Source organism: Nuphar pumila, chromosome 4 (assembly GCF_984573655.1).
Source record: "Nuphar pumila chromosome 4, dmNupPumi1.hap1.1, whole genome shotgun sequence".
Lineage (NCBI taxonomy): Eukaryota > Viridiplantae > Streptophyta > Magnoliopsida > Nymphaeales > Nymphaeaceae > Nuphar > Nuphar pumila.
The window spans coordinates 23,598,404-23,618,998 of record NC_143252.1 but is presented as its reverse complement, the minus strand read 5'-3'; the positions used below and the strand labels follow the sequence as shown (position 1 = coordinate 23,618,998).

General features: G+C 38.4%; 1 protein-coding gene across 1 annotated transcript; it reads right to left on the bottom strand.

Moving 5' to 3' along the window:
* Positions 1-17: 17 nt before the first annotated feature.
* On the bottom strand, positions 18-18,835 carry LOC149839652 (serine carboxypeptidase-like 26). The gene is made up of 10 exons (XM_090004907.1): positions 18,466-18,835; positions 17,718-17,825; positions 16,737-17,008; positions 16,225-16,482; positions 15,365-15,486; positions 15,172-15,264; positions 14,961-15,069; positions 9,614-9,678; positions 6,550-6,695; positions 18-163 (listed from the first exon to the last, which is right to left on the bottom strand). The coding sequence occupies exons 1-10, from the start codon at positions 18,833-18,835 to the stop codon at positions 18-20; spliced, it is 1,689 nt and encodes a 562-aa protein (XP_089861033.1).
* Positions 18,836-20,595: the final 1,760 nt, after the last annotated feature.

Here is a 20,595-nt window from a genome sequence, read left to right as displayed (position 1 = left end):
AGAATGTAGAAAATCTTTCATTTCTGAAGATAGTAAAAAAGGAAATGCAGAAAATCGAGCTCAGTTCTGGTCCAGAGCCAATCCAGCGGGGCAATAGAATTAGGCATTGGCTTCAAAGCAGCTTCAGCCATTCTGGGTCTGTGCTGCTCTCTAGCAGCTGCTTCTGCAGATGACCCCTCACTTAAACTAATTGAACTTCAACACCTGTTTTACTCTAGTAATAGTAGTAGGATTGTTGGATTTCACCAAACGCGTCAGACCGACATAGATGTATGTATGCATTTTTGCATATATTGGCATAATCTTCTCTTAAAGAAAGCCACAGAACAATTTATCTTTCGTATTCAACACCATCGATTTATTAAGAACATTTCATGGGGTATAATTTTGTTATAAAAGACACGATTTTTTTTCAATTGACAAAATTTAGTGGATTGGTACTTTTGATTTTTAAAACTCTTAAAAACCATCTTAGGCAAAAGAAACAGACGATCCAAAACATGTCCTTTAACAAATAAATTATGATTCGTATCTATAGAAGTTCACCCACAAAAATTTGTCAAAGTATTAAAAAGTTCGTTTTTTACTAGAGTACCATACTATGGGGAGTAGCTTAGACACACACATACACATGCACAAAATGCTCTTTGGATTGTTTAAAAAGGCATACTTGAAAAATGAATCTCTATATAATCGTGCCACGTATGAAGTACATATTACGTGATAGAAGTGGCTAGATGACTGGAAGTCAAGTTACAGTTTCTACATTTTTTCAGTAATTCTCCCGAAGGATATATATATATATCTATGCTTTGAACTTTCAAGAAGTAATCAACATTGTTGAAAATAAACAAAGAGACTGTCAGTGGTTCCAAACCAATGCAAGGTATTAGGAGAAATCAAAGCAAAAATAATTACAAATTATAGAAAAATTTACAATCTCGCCTGACTTTTGACCAATTTAGGAACACGCGGCTAACTTTTGAGATTTTATAGGTACCCGCTTTGGTTAGCAACTCAAGTGGGTTTACCCTAGTCAAACCATGGTTTTATCATATTAAAATTATGTAATACCCTATTCTTTCCCTTCATAGTTTGTACCAGTACTTCACCAGAACCCCCATTTTAAAAACACAAGGTTTCTTCAACCGACTTGAAAACACCGGAGCTTGTCTTCCTGTCCAGTTGCGGTTGTCAGAGTGTTTGCACCCCCACTGGTTTTGGGCTGCTAGAATTCCCCCAACTTGGTGCATTTGACTCTCTGTTTCAAGGTAAAAGAAATGAAAGTAAATAAAGTCTTTTTACATGGTTGGAACATAATAAACCCATTTGAGTCAAGAGAGGTGGGTGCTTGTAAATTAATTTACTAATCGATGGGTGTATTTGTAAATTCTCAAAAACTAGGCCTGTCTTTGTAGATAGGACAAAATTCATGCAGGTATTTGTAAATTTTTGAAACTTATATTGTAAAAGGTTCCTTGATTCATAAAACATGAAGATATGGTACAACATGGAGAACGATAATCCACTTTAGGCAAATACTATGAAGCCTACTTTGAGAAGATTTGCCATACATTTTCATCCTAAGAATTGGAACATGAATGTCCACTTGGAGCAACCAAGATCAGTCTAAGGACTCTTGAGATGAATTTTCTACTGAAAAATAACAAGCTTTGATATATAGTCTATGGGCAAGCCTACTATATATTGGTAGCAAGTTCTAGATCCAAGAACACCTTAATTTTTTATTTTCTTTGTTTTTCTTGTTTTTTACATTTTCTTTGTTTTTCACTTTGTGAAGCTTGATCTAAATCTTAGTTGATTCTTCAATTTTTTTTTCTTCTTCCTGCCTGCTGCAGCTTGCTGGATATACTATTCAATACAAAGGAAACTTGACACTTACTACTGTGAGAGCAGCCGGTCATTTGGTTCCAATCAGACAACCAGCTAGTAGCTTGGTCATGTTTAGCAGCTTCATCCAAGGGCACCAACCCCCCCGATCCACAATCTTTCCATACTAGTGATTTTAAAAGAGAAATGTGAAGCAACATGTACTTAGAACTTGTTTGTTTGTTTAAGTATTAAATCATTGATTATCTCTTTGTTTTTAAAGAAATGCAAATATTATATATTCATCATTCACCGTTCGTCTTACAATGTTGTCATGACACAAAGAGCTACGACTCCACTGTTGCCAAGAATGCTTCCTCAAGCTCCCTTAGAATCGTTTTTTTGATTACTAGCAAATTTGGGACAACTCTCTCAAAGGTGACTTCATTCAGGTGCATCCAAATCTACCTCCTGTTATCAGAATCCAGCGCCTCCATCTAAGGTCTTACACGGTTTTCGAAAGATGTTCTAAGGTTGGTGAGACTTTTGGTCTGTTTGAGAAAAGTCCAGGAGTGCATTCATCGAGTCTAACACGAGATTGATATTGTCCACTAAGTAGAAGTGGTTCTACTTAGTGCCTAGGCAATTCTAGACCTCAAAAAGGTTGATACCACCTTACACTAACTGGATGAACCCTAAGACTGCGAAAACAAGTCAAAGGGATAAGGATGAAGGAGGAAAGATGTAACACCCCGATCTGGGACCTCAGGAGTCCGAGTTCGGTTGGTATTACTTTCCAAAGAGAAGAGTGCAAAGCTTACACAGAGAAAACGTGGCTGAAAAAACTTTTCATTTCATTCTCATAAATCAACATTTTCCTTACAATTGTTCATCATTCATAATAAAATAAAGCAAATACATCTTATTCAATGACAAGGAAAGTAAAAGATACCAATGCTCTGCTGAAGAGGAAGAAATTGCTCACAATTGAATGATCTAATGCCTGAAACCTACAATTGTAATTAAACAAAAATGAGAGTGAGTCTACAACCCAGTAAGAAATAATCATAAGTAAATAAACAACAATTTACAACTGTAGTGGGTTCTAAGTCCCTAGTCTTATTTTAATTCTCGATACACCACACATGTTTGTATATTTTAATTTCCCTCATTATCATTCTCAAATACTCTCTTTCACACAACTATTTCTAGGCTGACTATACCGGTAATAGTCATCTATGGGCGTAGCAACCCTGTAGAACACCACAATTCTACATGTTGGACAAACAATGAACCATACACTCCCAGTGGTCCCCGACCCACTAGGCACTGCAGTGTACCACCACGGGGACCCCACCGGTAGCTAGCCGGGAGGTCAAGATCGTAATCTCGGCATGGTTCATGCTACATCCTAACCATGATGGTTATCAACCATCCATGATCCTCTAGAGTCCCAAACCAGTGTGAGTGAAATCTTAAGTCATAACTAAGTTCACACATTGAACAATATTCTCAAATTCAAAGTTCACTCGTTCTCTCACGAGTGGTGTCATGACTAATCACAACAATCTCATTCTTAATCTCATGATGACATTAGGACTCACACCGCTCTTCACTTAGCACGCAATGATATAGTGTCTCTACATCATTAAATCACCGGCGGCCCACTCTCCATGGTGGCTGCACTCTGGCCGCGAACCAGGTAGCCCTTGCCACAGGTCGCCACTTCCGGGATTTAAGGGGGACTGCATGCTGAACTCTAAATATCCATTCATACTACATGAATGAACTAAATGAGACTCAAAACCAAACTCAAATCTCATTACAATGCATGATAGTAATGATCAAATAAACATCATTTACAATTGCTTTCTATCATGCAGAACATATTACAACTAACATGTATTTCACAATAAATATGTATTTAAATGAACTCATAATGTCAAACATGAAACTTATTCATGTCATGGTCTCACTAAAAGCTATCATGCTAATCACATAACTTCTATAGCACTACGATGACAAACAACGTGAAACCAGTTTATTCACCTCTAAAATTACTTATAATATCCCTTACCTCAAGTGCTGACTCTGTGCTCTCTCCGAAATCGAGCCTCACGAAGCTCTAACACTAGGATCTGGTCATTAAGGTAATATACTTTAATCAGTTCACAAACTTCTTACTAAAATTACCAAAATACCCCTACTGAATCTTATTAAAGAAACCATGGTTTCTGTACTACTAGTTTGACTGGAGTTCATAGACCAATGGATTCCTCTTTTTAATACGAATTCAACGCACTAAACCTCACTCGATTCCGAGTTCGGAATGCGAAGATATGTCCATTTTACTGAAATGGATCTCACGGATCCAAATCGATCTCTTGGTACATTTCGGATTTCGGGTCATCCGAGACTATCTTATGATCCAACTCTTATCTGGATCCAAACCCTATCTGTTTGTATTCAGATCCATTTCATAACTGGATCCAAAAGTGCTTGACTGGATCCAGAAAGTCTCACCGGGTCTGAACTGGATCCGTTCTTTTCTGACTGGATCCAGAATAGCCTGACTGGATCCAGGATAGATAGGTTGGATCTGGGCCTGTTGGACTGGATCCTGGACAGTCTGATTGGATCCAGACCTGCCTGACTGGGTCTAGACCTGCCTAACTGGGTCTAGATCCGAGACTGATCCAGTCAGATCTGGACCTGGTTAATCTGGATCTGACACAGGTCCAGATTGAATTGGATCTGAACTAAAAAACCAGATCCAGACCCGAATGGTTCAGTTTGGACCTTGTTTCAACCGGGTCGGTTCAGACCCGATTCGGTCTGAACCGGTTCGACCCGAACCAGCATAACCAACCCAGTTGACTTGAACCGGTTCGACCTCAACCGGTTCGGCTTGAACCTGGTTCGGCCTGAACCGGTTCGACCTGAACCGGTTCGGCTTGAACCGGTTCGGCTTGAACCGGTTCACCCAACTCTCACGACCCGGTTCGGTCTGGGTGCGACCCGAACCGACCCGGTTCGGTCTAGGTCGCACCCAGGCCGAACCAGATTTTTTTTTTTTTAAACACTCGGTCTGGGCGCGACCCAGTCAAACTCGAGAGAAAACCCCCAGTGTTAAACAAAATGATCACCCCTTACTCTATAGAGTTAACTGGACTCACCTAAGCAGTATGTCTAGGATCTCTTATAACCGAGGGCGGGAAACCCAGGAGACACCTCTAAAAATTCTACTCCCCTTGGAGGTATACCCCTCTACCCTCTCTATGGTAGAGAATGCAACATGTAGGTTAATCAGTTATTACTATTTATTTTTTTCTTTCTTTAGATTAATGCATTTTTTAATTGTCGAGGATAAGATATTAATGCCACCATCAATCTTACATAGCATGTTGATTTGGTGCTAGTGCCATACTCATGGTCTTACTCTACACTCTGCATGTCAATGTTGACCCAGACTCACATGACAAATGGAACCCTATGCTAATGCTTCCATGGTCTTACATAGCCCATCAATCCAGTAGCTCATGCCTCACATCTCGACCTTCATCGCTGGTTTGATGTCTCATGTCACACCGACCCGAATTCACATGCTAACTGACCCACAATTCATGATAATAAATTATCAACTTGCACATTGTCATTCGCTTACACACAAGCGTATCATGCACATAAACACTTCATGCCATGCTATAGTTTCTCATTTTTTTCTTTATATGACATGCACCACATGAATTCATTATTAGATGACAATACACATCGTAATATCATGCTTGAACATAAGCATATCATGCATCACATACAAATACATATAACATGCCTTACACCAAAACATATCATGTGTTATGCTTTGCATTAGTGTGTCAGATACATATCTTTCATAAGCATCATACCATTAAGCTAATTTACATAATTTTTTTTCAACTTTTTCAATAATACATTCAACCCAATGACATTTGAACATGTACATAAACATCGCATGATATCACAGGTACACTTAGGCTATTAGACATCAAGTCATACACATTCGCAAGTTAGTTCCCTGAACTTGCTGAAAATTGCTATTCAGAGAAAATCAACAAAAAATAACAATTAGATGACAAAAAATAAAATTTTTGCAGAGACATCCCACATATGTCCCAAAAATCCTAAATTCATGCTCATTTAAGTCAAGGTTGCACAGTCAATTGCACACAACTATATCATTTTCAAAATAAACAATTTGGCATATTTCAATAACGAGCAGAGCAGAAGAGTACTTTCAGAGTGCTGCACGAATAATTACTATCGGTTAGTATGTTAGAATGGGGTCATCCTGGGCAGACAACAAGCATTAGCCAGAAACAAAAGGAAGGCTGATCACGAAACCTAAGAAACCATGTTACCCAACGACTCTGTCAGCACTGCAAAAGAAAGCTAACAAAGACGAACATATTCTAGTTGCAGGAAAAGGGTGGCATCTCTCTGGAGCCTTCCCCCAGATAAGGGAGACGAAAGTAACCCATTAACTTGAATTACTCGCTTTGCGTTTATCCCCGAAAAAACAACAGAGCGAGATCACTTCACAGTTAAATTGAATCCTCTTCCTCTTTCAAATTATCAGTAACTAACAAGGGATCTTTCAGGCTTCGTCAAGAGGGAAGCAAGTGTCTTCACCGCCAGTGTTCCACAAGAAATGAGCGTAATTCCCCGCATAGAAAGTGTTACCAGGATCGGCAGCAATGGCTTCCAAGAAAGTCTCTTCGGCCGCGGTGATATCCTTGCGAGCCAACCACAAGAAGTTCGTGTATCGACTGAGAGCTTCTGCATCAGCAGGCTCTGCTCGTGCAGCACTCTGAAAGTACTCTTCTGCTCTGCTCGTTATTGAAATATGCCAAATTGTTTATTTTGAAAATGATATAGTTGTGTGCAATTGACAGTGCAACCTTGACTTAAATGAGCTTGAATTTAGGATTTTTGGGACATATGTGGGATGTCTCTGCAAAAATTTTATTTTTTGTCATCTAATTGTTATTTTTTGTTGATTTTCTCTGAATAGCAATTTTCAGCAAGTTCAGGGAACTAACTTGCGAATGTGTATGACTTGATGTCTAATAGCCTAAGTGTACCTGTGATATCATGCGATGTTTATGTACATGTTCAAATGTCATTGGGTTGAATGTATTATTGAAAAAGTTGAAAAAAAATTATGTAAATTAGCTTAATGGTATGATGCTTATGAAAGATATGTATCTGAAACACTAATGCAAAGCATAACACATGATATGTTTTGGTGTAAGGCATGTTATATGTATTTGTATGTGATGCATGATATGCTTATGTTCAAGCATGATATTACGATGTGTATTGTCATCTAATAATGAATTCATGTGGTGCATGTCATATAAAGAAAAAAATGAGAAACTATAGCATGGCATGAAGTGTTTATGTGCATGATACGCTTGTGTGTAAGCGAATGACAATGTGCAAGTTGATAATTTATTATCATGAATTGTGGGTCAGTTAGCATGTGAATTCGGGTCGGTGTGACATGAGACATCAAACTAGCGATGAGGGTCGAGATGTGAGGCATGAGCTACTGGATTGATGGGCTATGTAAGACCATGTAAGCATTAGCATAGGGTTTCATTCGTCATGTGAGTCTGGGTAAGCATTGACATGCAGAGTGTAGAGTAAGACCATGAGTATGACACTAGCACCAAATCAACATGCTATGTAAGATTGATGGTGGCATTAATATCTTAGCTTCGACAATTAAAAAATGCATTAATCTAAAGAAAGAAAAAAATAAATATTAATAATTGATTAACCTACATGTTGCATTCTCTACCATAGAGAGGGTAGAGGGGTATACCTCCAAGGGGAGTAGAATTTTTAGAGGTGTCTTCTGGGTTTCTCACCCTCGATTATAAGAGATCCTAGACATACTGCTTAGGTGAGTCCAGTTAACTCTATAGAGTAAGGGGTGATCATTTTGTTTAACACTGGGGTTTTTTCTTGAGTTTGACTGGTGTGGTCATGGTAGACTCGTCTCAGTGTATGACAAATTCAGTTGGAATCATGGGCAATTAAAATACATAGAATAATAAACACTCTTGTGGGTTGGTTGTTTCTGAGTGGCTTCCTGCAATGGTACCCATAGGTTGAGTAAAAAGCAAAACATTGCATTAGAAACTTAGAAACATTTTTTGATATACTGAATGAAAGTTAGACATGCATGATATAACTCTTCACATTGATGCATGGTCATAAATGAATACAGGTGCATGTATATAGTGTTGTAATGCTTGGCACATGTTGGTATACATGGTGTACACTATGGATCTGAATGGGATGGTAGCTCAAATAGGATGAGTTGTCATGTATATCTGAACGAGATATGATTCAGATAACACATGAGAGGAAGTGTTCCTCGAGTTGGATGGAACTCAAGGAGTTCATTGTGAAATTAGTGTAATTTTCAAAGAGTTGAATTTTTGTTATGTTGAAAACATGAATTGATTGATGTTAATGTTTATGTATGATACATTCTTGTTTTCTTTTATAATGCATATATTGAAAAATTATGTTATTTGACTACATTAGTTGTTTCTATGTTGCAATGGAATTATTGAGGATTGGTGTATGGCTTATTGTGTTTTAGTATTGTGCATGGATGCACTGCTATGGTTTTCCTACTCATACTGGTTGTAGTCTGACCCTCTGTAATTTAAAATTTTAATGAGCTATTAAAAGTGATACAGAATATTGCATATGGGAGCATAATCTGACTGCTGCAAATTCTAGATTTGTTTGGGGCCTTTAGTAGAATAAGTTTGGTTTATTTAAATTTATTTTAATTGAATTTTGTTAAGGACATATGTGGATCTCACATTTTAAATAAGTTATTCTATTGAATTATATTTGAATGTTACTTTGTTCAAATAAGCCCTATGTGAGTGTGTTTATCTAATTATAACTAGACTGAATTTTGGGAACACAAATTAAATATGAAAATCTTTTTGTTGCGTTCAAGAGAAAAGGGCTTTTACAAAAAAAAAAATCTTGGATTTTCAGGTCTCGGATTTGGAGTGTTACAGAAGCAATGCTTTTAATATATTTAAAAAAAAAAATGGGTGCAATTATCATTTAATTACTGAAATGGTTAATTATGCTTTAACAAGGTAATTATTCACCAAATTACTTATTTCAATAAAAAATTTAATAATTTGATTTAATTGCTAATTAATCAAATTTCTTAATTTATTTGTTAATTGTACCAAAGTTAAACTAAGAACATAGTAATTTAATATAAATCAATAGTAATTTAATATAAATCAATCACACAATAGGAAAATAAAAAAATTTGTATTGATTACCAAAATCCTTATTTAAATTCTTGAAATTTTGTGGGTCTTGCAAAGTTGGCTTTCACTATCTCAAGAAATCATCCTCCCTTTGGAGGTAGACTTTCTTTCTCTCTCTCCCTCTCTCCTACCCCCTAGGCCTTCTTTTGTAAAACCCCCTCCGGCAGAGTCGCCGGAGAAGATAAGCACTAAATTTAAAAAAATAAAATAAAATTTTATGGAAACTGCGGTTTTCCCAAAGGGGAAACCGCGTAACGGGAGGGGGAAGGATAAGCCTCACCCCCAAGATCCGCGGGGGTGAGGGTTATCCTCACCCTGCGTGAGGGTTATAAAAACCCTCACGCAGCCTCCCTCCATCGCACCAAACGAGCGGCAGAGGGAGAGAGGCAAAGAGTGAAGGGGGAGCGAGAGAGAGAAAGACTTACCTGACGGCGACGGCGACGACGACAGCGAGGTAAGCTCCACCCTCCTCATCTTCTTCTTCGTTCTTCTTTTCCGTCGAAGCAAAGGGGGCCGACAACCATTATTGCCAGCGAGCTGCAAAAAAAAAAAATCTGAGAGAGAAAGAGAGGAGGAGGGGGGTGGCCGATGTCGGTGGCCGACCCCTCCTGTCGGAGTTATAGACAGAGAAGGGTCGGCTCCGGTGGTCGGCCCCTCTCTGTAAGCTGGGGGGACGGAAAGGGGGCGATGCCCTTTTTCCGCCCCCTGTGAGGGTTTTATCGGGGAAGACTGGCTCGGTCCGGGGTGACCGGACCGAACCAGGTCGGTCTGGGTGCGACCCAGACCGAGCCCTCCGGTCTGGGACGCGCCCAGACCGAGTGTTTAAAAAAAAAAAAATCTGGTTCGGCCTGGGTGCGACCTAGACCGAACCGGGTCGGTTCGGGTCGCACCCAGACCGAACCGGGTCGTGAGAGTTGGGTGAACCGGTTCAAGCCGAACCGGTTCAAGCCGAACCGGTTCAGGTCGAACCGGTTCAGGCCGAATCGGTTCAAGCTGAACCGGTTCAGGCCGAACCAGGTTCAAGCCGAACCGGTTGAGGTCGAACCGGTTCAAGTCAACTGGGTTGGTTATGCTGGTTCGGGTCGAACCGGTTCAGACCGAATCGGGTCTGAACCGACCCGGTTGAAACAAGGTCCAAACTGAACCATTCGGGTCTGGATCTGGTTTTTTAGTTCAGATCCAATTCAATCTGGACCTGTGTCAGATCCAGATTAACCAGGTCCAGATCTGACTGGATCAGTCTCGGATCTAGACCCAGTTAGGCAGGTCTAGACCCAGTCAGGCAGGTCTGGATCCAATCAGACTGTCCAGGATCCAGTCCAACAGGCCCAGATCCAACCTATCTATCCTGGATCCAGTCAGGCTATTCTGGATCCAGTCAGAAAAGAACGGATCCAGTTCAAACCCGGTGAGACTTTCTGGATCCAGTCAAGCACTTTTGGATCCAGTTATGAAATGGATCTGAATACAAACAGATAGGGTTTGGATCCAGATAAGAGTTGGATCATAAGATAGTCTCGGATGACCCGAAATCCGAAATGTACCAAGAGATCGATTTGGATCCGTGAGATCCATTTCAGTAAAATGGACATATCTTCGCATTCCGAACTCGGAATCGAGTGAGGTTTAGTGCGTTGAATTCGTATTAAAAAGAGGAATCCATTGGTCTATGAACTCCAGTCAAACTAGTAGTACAGAAACCATGGTTTCTTTAATAAGATTCAGTAGGGGTATTTTGGTAATTTTAGTAAGAAGTTTGTGAACTGATTAAAGTATATTACCTTAATGACCAGATCCTAGTGTTAGAGCTTCGTGAGGCTCGATTTTGGAGAGAGCACAGAGTCAGCACTTGAGGTAAGGGATATTATAAGTAATTTTAGAGGTGAATAAACTGGTTTCACGTTGTTTGTCATCGTAGTGCTATAGAAGTTATGTGATTAGCATGATAGCTTTTAGTGAGACCATGACATGAATAAGTTTCATGTTTGACATTATGAGTTCATTTAAATACATATTTATTGTGAAATACATGTTAGTTGTAATATGTCCTGCATGATAGAAAGCAATTGTAAATGATGTTTATTTGATCATTACTGTCATGCATTGTAATGAGATTTGAGTTTGGTTTTGAGTCTCATTTAGTTCATTCATGTAGTATGAATGGATATTTAGAGTTCAGCATGCAGTCCCCCTTAAATCCCGGAAGTGGCGACCTGTGGCAAGGGCTACCTGGTTCGCGGCCAGAGTGCAGCCACCATGGAGAGTGGGCCGCCGGTGATTTAATGATGTAGAGACACTATATCATTGCGTGCTAAGTGAAGAGCGGTGTGAGTCCTAATGTCATCATGAGATTAAGAATGAGATTGTTGTGATTAGTCATGACACCACTCGTGAGAGAACGAGTGAACTTTGAATTTGAGAATATTGTTCAATGTGTGAACTTAGTTATGACTTAAGATTTCACTCACACTGGTTTGGGACTCTAGAGGATCATGGATGGTTGATAACCATCATGGTTAGGATGTAGCATGAACCATGCCGAGATTACGATCTTGACCTCCCGGCTAGCTACCGGTGGGGTCCCCGTGGTGGTACACTGCAGTGCCTAGTGGGTCGGGGACCACTGGGAGTGTATGGTTCATTGTTTGTCCAACATGTAGAATTGTGGTGTTCTACAGGGTTGCTACGCCCATAGATGACTATTACCGGTATAGTCAGCCTAGAAATAGTTGTGTGAAAGAGAGTATTTGAGAATGATAATGAGGGAAATTAAAATATACAAACATGTGTGGTGTATCGAGAATTAAAATAAGACTAGGGACTTAGAACCCACTACAGTTGTAAATTGTTGTTTATTTACTTATGATTATTTCTTACTGGGTTGTAGACTCACTCTCATTTTTGTTTAATTACAATTGTAGGTTTCAGGCATTAGATCATTCAATTGTGAGCAATTTCTTCCTCTTCAGCAGAGCATTGGTATCTTTTACTTTCCTTGTCATTGAATAAGATGTATTTGCTTTATTTTATTATGAATGATGAACAATTGTAAGGAAAATGTTGATTTATGAGAATGAAATGAAAAGTTTTTTCAGCCACGTTTTCTCTGTGTAAGCTTTGCACTCTTCTCTTTGGAAAGTAATACCAACCGAACTCGGACTCCTGAGGTCCCAGATCGGGGTGTTACATCTTTCCTCCTTCATCCTTATCCCTTTGACTTGTTTTCGCAGTCTTAGGGTTCATCCAGTTAGTGTAAGGTGGTATCAACCTTTTTGAGGTCTAGAATTGCCTAGGCACTAAGTAGAACCACTTCTACTTAGTGGACAATATCAATCTCGTGTTAGACTCGATGAATGCACTCCTGGACTTTTCTCAAACAGACCAAAAGTCTCACCAACCTTAGAACATCTTTCGAAAACCGTGTAAGACCTTAGATGGAGGCGCTGGATTCTGATAACAGGAGGTAGATTTGGATGCACCTGAATGAAGTCACCTTTGAGAGAGTTGTCCCAAATTTGCTAGTAATCAAAAAAACGATTCTAAGGGAGCTTGAGGAAGCATTCTTGGCAACAGTGGAGTCGTAGCTCTTTGTGTCATGACAACATTGTAAGACGAACGGTGAATGATGAATATATAATATTTGCATTTCTTTAAAAACAAAGAGATAATCAATGATTTAATACTTAAACAAACAAACAAGTTCTAAGTACATGTTGCTTCACATTTCTCTTTTAAAATCACTAGTATGGAAAGATTGTGGATCGGGGGGGTTGGTGCCCTTGGATGAAGCTGCTAAACATGACCAAGCTACTAGCTGGTTGTCTGATTGGAACCAAATGACCGGCTGCTCTCACAGTAGTAAGTGTCAAGTTTCCTTTGTATTGAATAGTATATCCAGCAAGCTGCAGCGGGCAGGAAGAAGAAAAAAAAATTGAAGAATCAACTAAGATTTAGATCAAGCTTCACAAAGTGAAAAACAAAGAAAATGTAAAAAACAAGAAAAACAAAGAAAATAAAAAATTAAGGTGTTCTTGGATCTAGAACTTGCTACCAATATATAGTAGGCTTGCCCATAGACTATATATCAAAGCTTGTTATTTTTCAGTAGAAAATTCATCTCAAGAGTCCTTAGACTGATCTTGGTTGCTCCAAGTGGACATTCATGTTCCAATTCTTAGGTTGAAAATGTATGGCAAATCTTCTCAAAGTAGGCTTCATAGTATTTGCCTAAAGTGGATTATCGTTCTCCATGTTGTACCATATCTTCATGTTTTATGAATCAAGAAACCTTTTACAATATAAGTTTCAAAAATTTACAAATACCTGCATGAATTTTGTCCTATCTACAAAGACAGGCCTAGTTTTTGAGAATTTACAAATACACCCATCGATTAGTAAATTATTTTACAAGCACCCACCTCTCTTGACTCAAATGGGTTTATTATGTTCCAACCATGTAAAAAGACTTTATTTACTTTCATTTCTTTTACCTTGAAACAGAGAGTCAAATGCACCAAGTTGGGGGAATTCTAGCAGCCCAAAACCAGTGGGGGTGCAAACACTCTGACAACCGCAACTGGACAGGAAGACAAGCTCCGGTGTTTTCAAGTCGGTTGAAGAAACCTTGTGTTTTTAAATTGGGGGTTCTGGTGAAGTACTGGTACAAACTATGAAGGGAAAGAATAGGGTATTACATAATTTTAATATGATAAAACCATGGTTTGACTAGGGTAAACCCACTTGAGTTGCTAACCAAAGCGGGTACCTATAAAATCTCAAAAGTTAGCCGCGTGTTCCTAAATTGGTCAAAAGTCAGGCGAGATTGTAAATTTTTCTATAATTTGTAATTATTTTTGCTTTGATTTCTCCTAATACCTTGCATTGGTTTGGAACCACTGACAGTCTCTTTGTTTATTTTCAACAATGTTGATTACTTCTTGAAAGTTCAAAGCATAGATATATATATATATCCTTCGGGAGAATTACTGAAAAAATGTAGAAACTGTAACTTGACTTCCAGTCATCTAGCCACTTCTATCACGTAATATGTACTTCATACGTGGCACGATTATATAGAGATTCATTTTTCAAGTATGCCTTTTTAAACAATCCAAAGAGCATTTTGTGCATGTGTATGTGTGTGTCTAAGCTACTCCCCATAGTATGGTACTCTAGTAAAAAACGAACTTTTTAATACTTTGACAAATTTTTGTGGGTGAACTTCTATAGATACGAATCATAATTTATTTGTTAAAGGACATGTTTTGGATCGTCTGTTTCTTTTGCCTAAGATGGTTTTTAAGAGTTTTAAAAATCAAAAGTACCAATCCACTAAATTTTGTCAATTGAAAAAAAATCGTGTCTTTTATAACAAAATTATACCCCATGAAATGTTCTTAATAAATCGATGGTGTTGAATACGAAAGATAAATTGTTCTGTGGCTTTCTTTAAGAGAAGATTATGCCAATATATGCAAAAATGCATACATACATCTATGTCGGTCTGACGCGTTTGGTGAAATCCAACAATCCTACTACTATTACTAGAGTAAAACAGGTGTTGAAGTTCAATTAGTTTAAGTGAGGGGTCATCTGCAGAAGCAGCTGCTAGAGAGCAGCACAGACCCAGAATGGCTGAAGCTGCTTTGAAGCCAATGCCTAATTCTATTGCCCCGCTGGATTGGCTCTGGACCAGAACTGAGCTCGATTTTCTGCATTTCCTTTTTTACTATCTTCAGAAATGAAAGATTTTCTACATTCTAGCTATGGTACCGTAATGGGGTTCCTGTACCAACTGCGCCAATCGTTCTCCACGGTCAAGTTAAGCAGTCTCAGTGAGTACATCGTGGCTGTTACCGGAACTCTGGAATCAAAATCACCACTGCAATTCAAGATGGGAGGAGATATTAGTGAATACGGATATTGCAACCAAGGCCGAACTTTGTTAGAAGGGTTTGGATTGCATGTTTATGTGTACACTTGCCTGTAGTACCACATAGGAATCCCACTTTCCATGATCTTCTTTAAGATTGGTATGCTGCTGGAAACTCTCTCTGAGTACGTGCGAGCAACAATGCTGTAGATTCAAGAACATCAACGGTAGATGTTAGTAGAAATAGAAGCAGAGGTTGTAGCAGAAAAAGAAGAAGATGATGACAAGAGAGTTGATCACTTACACGCTACACTTTTGCCAAGGCTTGACGAAGGCAGCAGAATTGACATGTAGAGCTCTTTGGACTTGAGGAAGGTTAAGATAATTGGTGGTCGGCGTATCCATACAGTCGTATAGTTCATGAGGCTAATCAATGTTGCAAAATATGACAAACGTTAATTTACTTACTACTCATCGGGTCGATCGAGAATTACAATCATGTTCTTTTATTCTAACGCGCGGGCGCAAAATGATTTTACCTGCTATATATGGGTCAGATCTGAGTTGTCCATGCACCAAATGGGACCCAGACCAAGACAGGCCTAAATGGGTTTGATAGGCTATCAGGCCCAATGTAACATGTTTCTAATTGGATCCTGATTATGTCTGAAGCCCATTTCAGATCAGCTATGAAAGTGATTCATTGTTTGATAAATTTGGAAACCAGACCTAAACCAAGATCTGCTGTACCAGATCAAGATTTAGAGCTCATGATTGTAAAAGTACATTGTTGTTGGACCCATCTTCATATTCTTGGTCACTTGCAGGTTTCTTCGGACCTCCCCCATGCATGGAACAGGGGAGGAAAGGACAGAACAGACACTTTTGAAAAAGAAAAATTACCATAATTTTCCAGGGCTATCGGTAGACAGGATAGGATAGGACAGAACAGAACAGGGTGCCCTTTCCAGGCCAGTCCCCGAAACAAATGCCCCCATAAGTGCATGGACACCTATTGGATATGTGTGAGTAACATTTTTTTACCATAATAGTAAGTTGGAACCAAACTCCAAAGATTGTTGTGGTATCAAAGTCATTTTGAAAAAAGAAACAAAGATATATAATAACTTTTCTTCCAAAATTTGTGTGAATCAAGTAACTTACATCGTCCTTCAACCAAGGGTTATCTGGGCTACGAGGGTCACGGCAGGGGTGTTGGTAGATGTCGTAGATGTTGTACGTGACGCCCATAGGAATGGAGTCAAATAGCTTATCGTAGCATGTGTCAGACCTCTCGCACTGGGGGCAATTGCAAGCTTGTCTCACCTCTCTGGCTGCTTCATCTGATATAACTGCATGAGATGCATGGTACTCAAACCTCCCTCTCATATCTTCCAACTCATCAACAACTGGATTCCCAAGCTGTCGAAATTATCACACCAAAGGCATCAAGTTATTGGTTGCATTCTAGTGGAACCTTAGCTTTCAGTTTTCCATGCATTGCATGAGAATAAGAGAACGTACAATTGGAAAATGTGCAAGGTAATTGTGAACAATATGAAACGAAAACATGAATATGAGATGATCTAGGATATGGTAGTGTAACAAAAGAAACTACGCCAACTTTTAATAGTCCATCTGATAATGATCTCTATCAAGGACGTGAATGTACTTACAATAATTCCTTTGAGATTGATGACATAACTTGATTTCTTATTGTTTTCTAGGATTAGTGAAGCAAGTTGGGGCACGTAGTTTCCTGCATAGCTCTCACCGCTGACATAGAATTCACGCAACTTATATTCTGGGAATCGTTCAAACCAATTCACTAGAAATTGATAATTGTCAAGTGCAGTCTTGGTGTCCCCATGTGAGTCATAGTCACTTTCATTTGTCGAATATGAGAATCCAACCCCCACTGGTGATTCCACGTAGAGAATGTTCGCCGCTGCAAATGTTTTAGGACGTTAATAGACATGTTTCGGTGCTTGTTTATGAGATAAAGTGAATCATCATTCATTCATCGAAAAAAGAAACAAAACAATAACAACAACAGAAGAGTGCAAGGGGTTGCAGCAGACATTAAACTAGTAGAGACTTCAGCAAATAATGTGGTCAGCATAGAAGAAACGGACCTCCTCTTAGTAATTAACATGTTAAAATTATAATTTGAAATGGACCTTAATTTTCTTGAGTTTCTTACGACAACTTGTAGCACCAGGATATTTAAAATCCAACAAGTCGTGTATTTCTATTGTCATCAAAACATTACCAAGAAAGAAAGAGAGGGCTTGAAAGTTAGTGATGTCCAGTGATCTGCTTTGGGTTTTATATCCAACCGGATTTGATTAGCTAGTCTCATTTGGTAAACAAAGTACCACCTGATTAATAAAAAGGATCAGATTTAGTATGCAGCTTCGCATTCAAATCTGATTACGATTTCGATGGCAAATCTAACCCAATTACATATAAAACATATTCAACCAGCTAATTGAAGACATATTCTATCCGTATCTGAATCCTAATCTGAATTTGATTACGCATGATTCAATTCGATTTCTACCAGTTCGTCTCCTTAAGGAAACTCAAACTGTAAAACATTTATTGGCTGATAAATTAACATACATTATGAAATAAAGGAATGACATGAAACTCACCATTGTTCCAAGAGTATGGGTTACTTTTAAGAGCTTTTCCGCTTGCATCCACACGAAATGGTCCATGCTCTTGCATTGCCCCCGCACCCAAAGAGGAGCATCCAGGGCCTGAGTTGTTGAAAACCAAAATTTTAGAGTGATCTCTTAGGTTTTCTTTTCTTAAATCTAAACACCATGCATGCCACCCATCAAGTAAAGAAAACACGAAACTCTCACTTAAATTTAGTAATTTGTTGCTAGAGCCATTTCACATTATTTATATAAATATTTATTCAGCACTTAACGTGCAAGATTGATATATGGCAATTTCCATGACAATAAATGTGAAAGTGTTTACTGTCTAGTGGTAGCCAGCCAGTGTGACAGATCTTTTGCAATAATTTTGTGAAAAAAAAAAAAAAAAGTTTGAACTTTTACTCGCCGTTTAAAAAGGTCAATAATATTGTATTATTATCCCAATGTTACTGTTTTGGACAAAAACAATCATATTTTTTTTTAGAACATTTAAATTTATATCAGCATAAGGTAGGTAAAATGTTGGCTATTTTACTTTTCCAACTTACACTTTGATATTTTTGCTCTTTTTTCCATATAAACTGATTGGAGAGATTTTTCCTTATCAAAATGCGATAAAAACAAAGATTTCTTAAAATACCATAATATTTTGGGGCCCACAAGTTGCGCTTCAAAACGTTGGTCACTATATATACCAGATAGAATACGCTGCTAATCTTCTTTGCATACATACCTCCATTGAGCCACAGGACAAGCGGCTTAGAACTGGAATTATTCACTGCTTCAACAAAATAGTAAAACAGCGATCGTACACCTGCCGGATCAACGGTGACATATCCGGAATACTGTGCAAAACTCACATTTCTGGGTTGACCCGGAAGTGTAGCAATCCGGTCCTTCTCTTTGGATCCACCATGGAAGACCACTTGGGCAGGAGACTGTGTTGCTAGCAGCTCTGAATTCCAATGGATCACTTTTGCAGAGAGGTCCCCAGAATAGCCTGGGAGCTTGAAGGATTGTGTTGTCTGTGCAGCATGCCCACAAATGAAGAGAAAGGAGCAGAGAATAAGCAGCGACAGGAGGGATACCGTAATTCCTTCCATCATTTTTGAGATTGCAAGGCCATAAAAGTGACCCGCAGCTTTATAGGTGTGGCGGATGCTTTAGTATGGCTAATGTTAGCATGGTTGTTGTGTTTGGGAGGCAACCGTCTCACATCTTGCGTTGCATGTCGCTCCTATCATCCATAGGGTATGTGAAAGCATGGAGTGGGATGAAACTAACCCTTCCCCTTTTCGTAATATGGAGTAGTTGTCACCTTGTCACTGTTTTTTATTATTTTTAGAAAAACAATATACTCATTCCAGCTAAAAGCCGCCCTATGTATCTGCTTCAGTCAGTTGGTTCCTATTAAAGCCGAACAGATTAATTAGGCACTTTTATGTTTAGTTTCATGTTTTTTTACAGCAATCAAAAATTATTTATTTGTATTGCAGTTAAAACTTGATAAAATAAAAATCTAGGTTTCTTGTGAAATCAATCCAATTCAAATCATGGTTTTTAATGAATAATGAACACATCTACAGGTTTTGGACTGCACCTAAAATATTTAAAACAAGGGAAAAGGGTTTGGGAAGAAACAAAGATAAGGAATTAACTGAGTTTAAAACAATTACATGAGGCATGTGCACATATAAGAGGATAGAGGAGTAGGCAATGATAGGCCGAACATGATGCTGATGGCACTGCAATAAATCAGACCTTTACTGGTGCTAAGTAAAATTCTGCCTAATGCCAATAAAAGTATTGGCATTGATGTCAATGAATTTTTATTGGCACTAAAATAGCTATAGAAAAACAGTTTTTTTGGCGCTAAAAAAGTGCAAGAAAAAATGCCTTTCCCTCATTTTGTTTTAACTCCCAAGGGTTTTTTCGCTTCTTCTTTTCCCTCATTTTTTCTCTTCTCTTGTGACACCTCAGGATAGCTTTGTTTTCTGACTCTTGAAAATTATTAACTTCACTTGATGAAAATTTGAATTATCAAATTTGATAGTTCTTCTTCAATTGTTGCAGCGGAGGTTGTTTCAGGATCAGCAGCTTGGATTGGGAGCGGTCTCTCATGTGTGTGTGCTCAAACAAGAGAAATTGACGCCCATGCTTCATTTGATTTGACCCCTTTACAGGTTTTTTCACTTTATCTTATGATTTATTTTCTAATACATGTCTATATTTGTCTGGTCCCAAAACCTGAGAGAGGACAGAATTTTTTGCATAGCAACTTTTTCAAAAAAAAATGTAAAGTAAGGGGCATTATTCTTTTTATGTCATAATGCATGATTCCTTTGTTAGTCCATCAAGCACCCAGTTCCAATCATGGTCTGAGGGTTAATATTTTGTCTATAGAGATTTTCATGAGTTTATCCAAAATGTGGATGCTTAATCGGATCTTGTAATCTCTTTTTGAAACACAAGCTTTAGAAAACTCTGACTACCATGGCTGAAAACTTGTTTTGCGACAAAGGCAATAATCATCTCTCTCATCTGTAGCCTAAAAAAGATCATTATATTTTAAAACTTGGTTTGTCCTTGTTCAGCGGGACCAAAATGTTCTCAGCAGCCCAATTCCCTTTTCAAAACTGGCTTGACTTTATTCAGTGAGACCCAAATGATCTCTATAACCCGGTTTTCTTTTCAAAATTGACCCTAATTGTAACACTCATGAATGTTTTAATAATTATTAAATTAATAAAGATGAAGTTTATGTTTCAATTATGGGTTTAATTTTAGTTTACATTTTATTTGAATTAGAATTAAATGTAAATATAATTTGAATTTGAACCTGAAGTGAATTTAAATCTCAAGT

What these genes read in the sequence shown, in the direction of transcription:
- LOC149839652 (XM_090004907.1), bottom strand. Translation starts at nt 18,835, where the DNA reads ATGGAAGGAATTACGGTATCCCTCCTGTCGCTGCTTATTCTCTGCTCC. An exon ending in CCCATACTCTTGGAACAATG is followed by an intron (nt 17,009 to 17,717) that starts GTGAGTTTCATG and finishes AAACATTTGCAG; the next exon opens with CGGCGAACATTCTCTACGTG. An exon ending in AGCCATTGCTGCCGATCCTG is followed by an intron (nt 164 to 6,549) that starts GTAACACTTTCT and finishes GGTCATCTGCAG; the next exon opens with AAGCAGCTGCTAGAGAGCAG.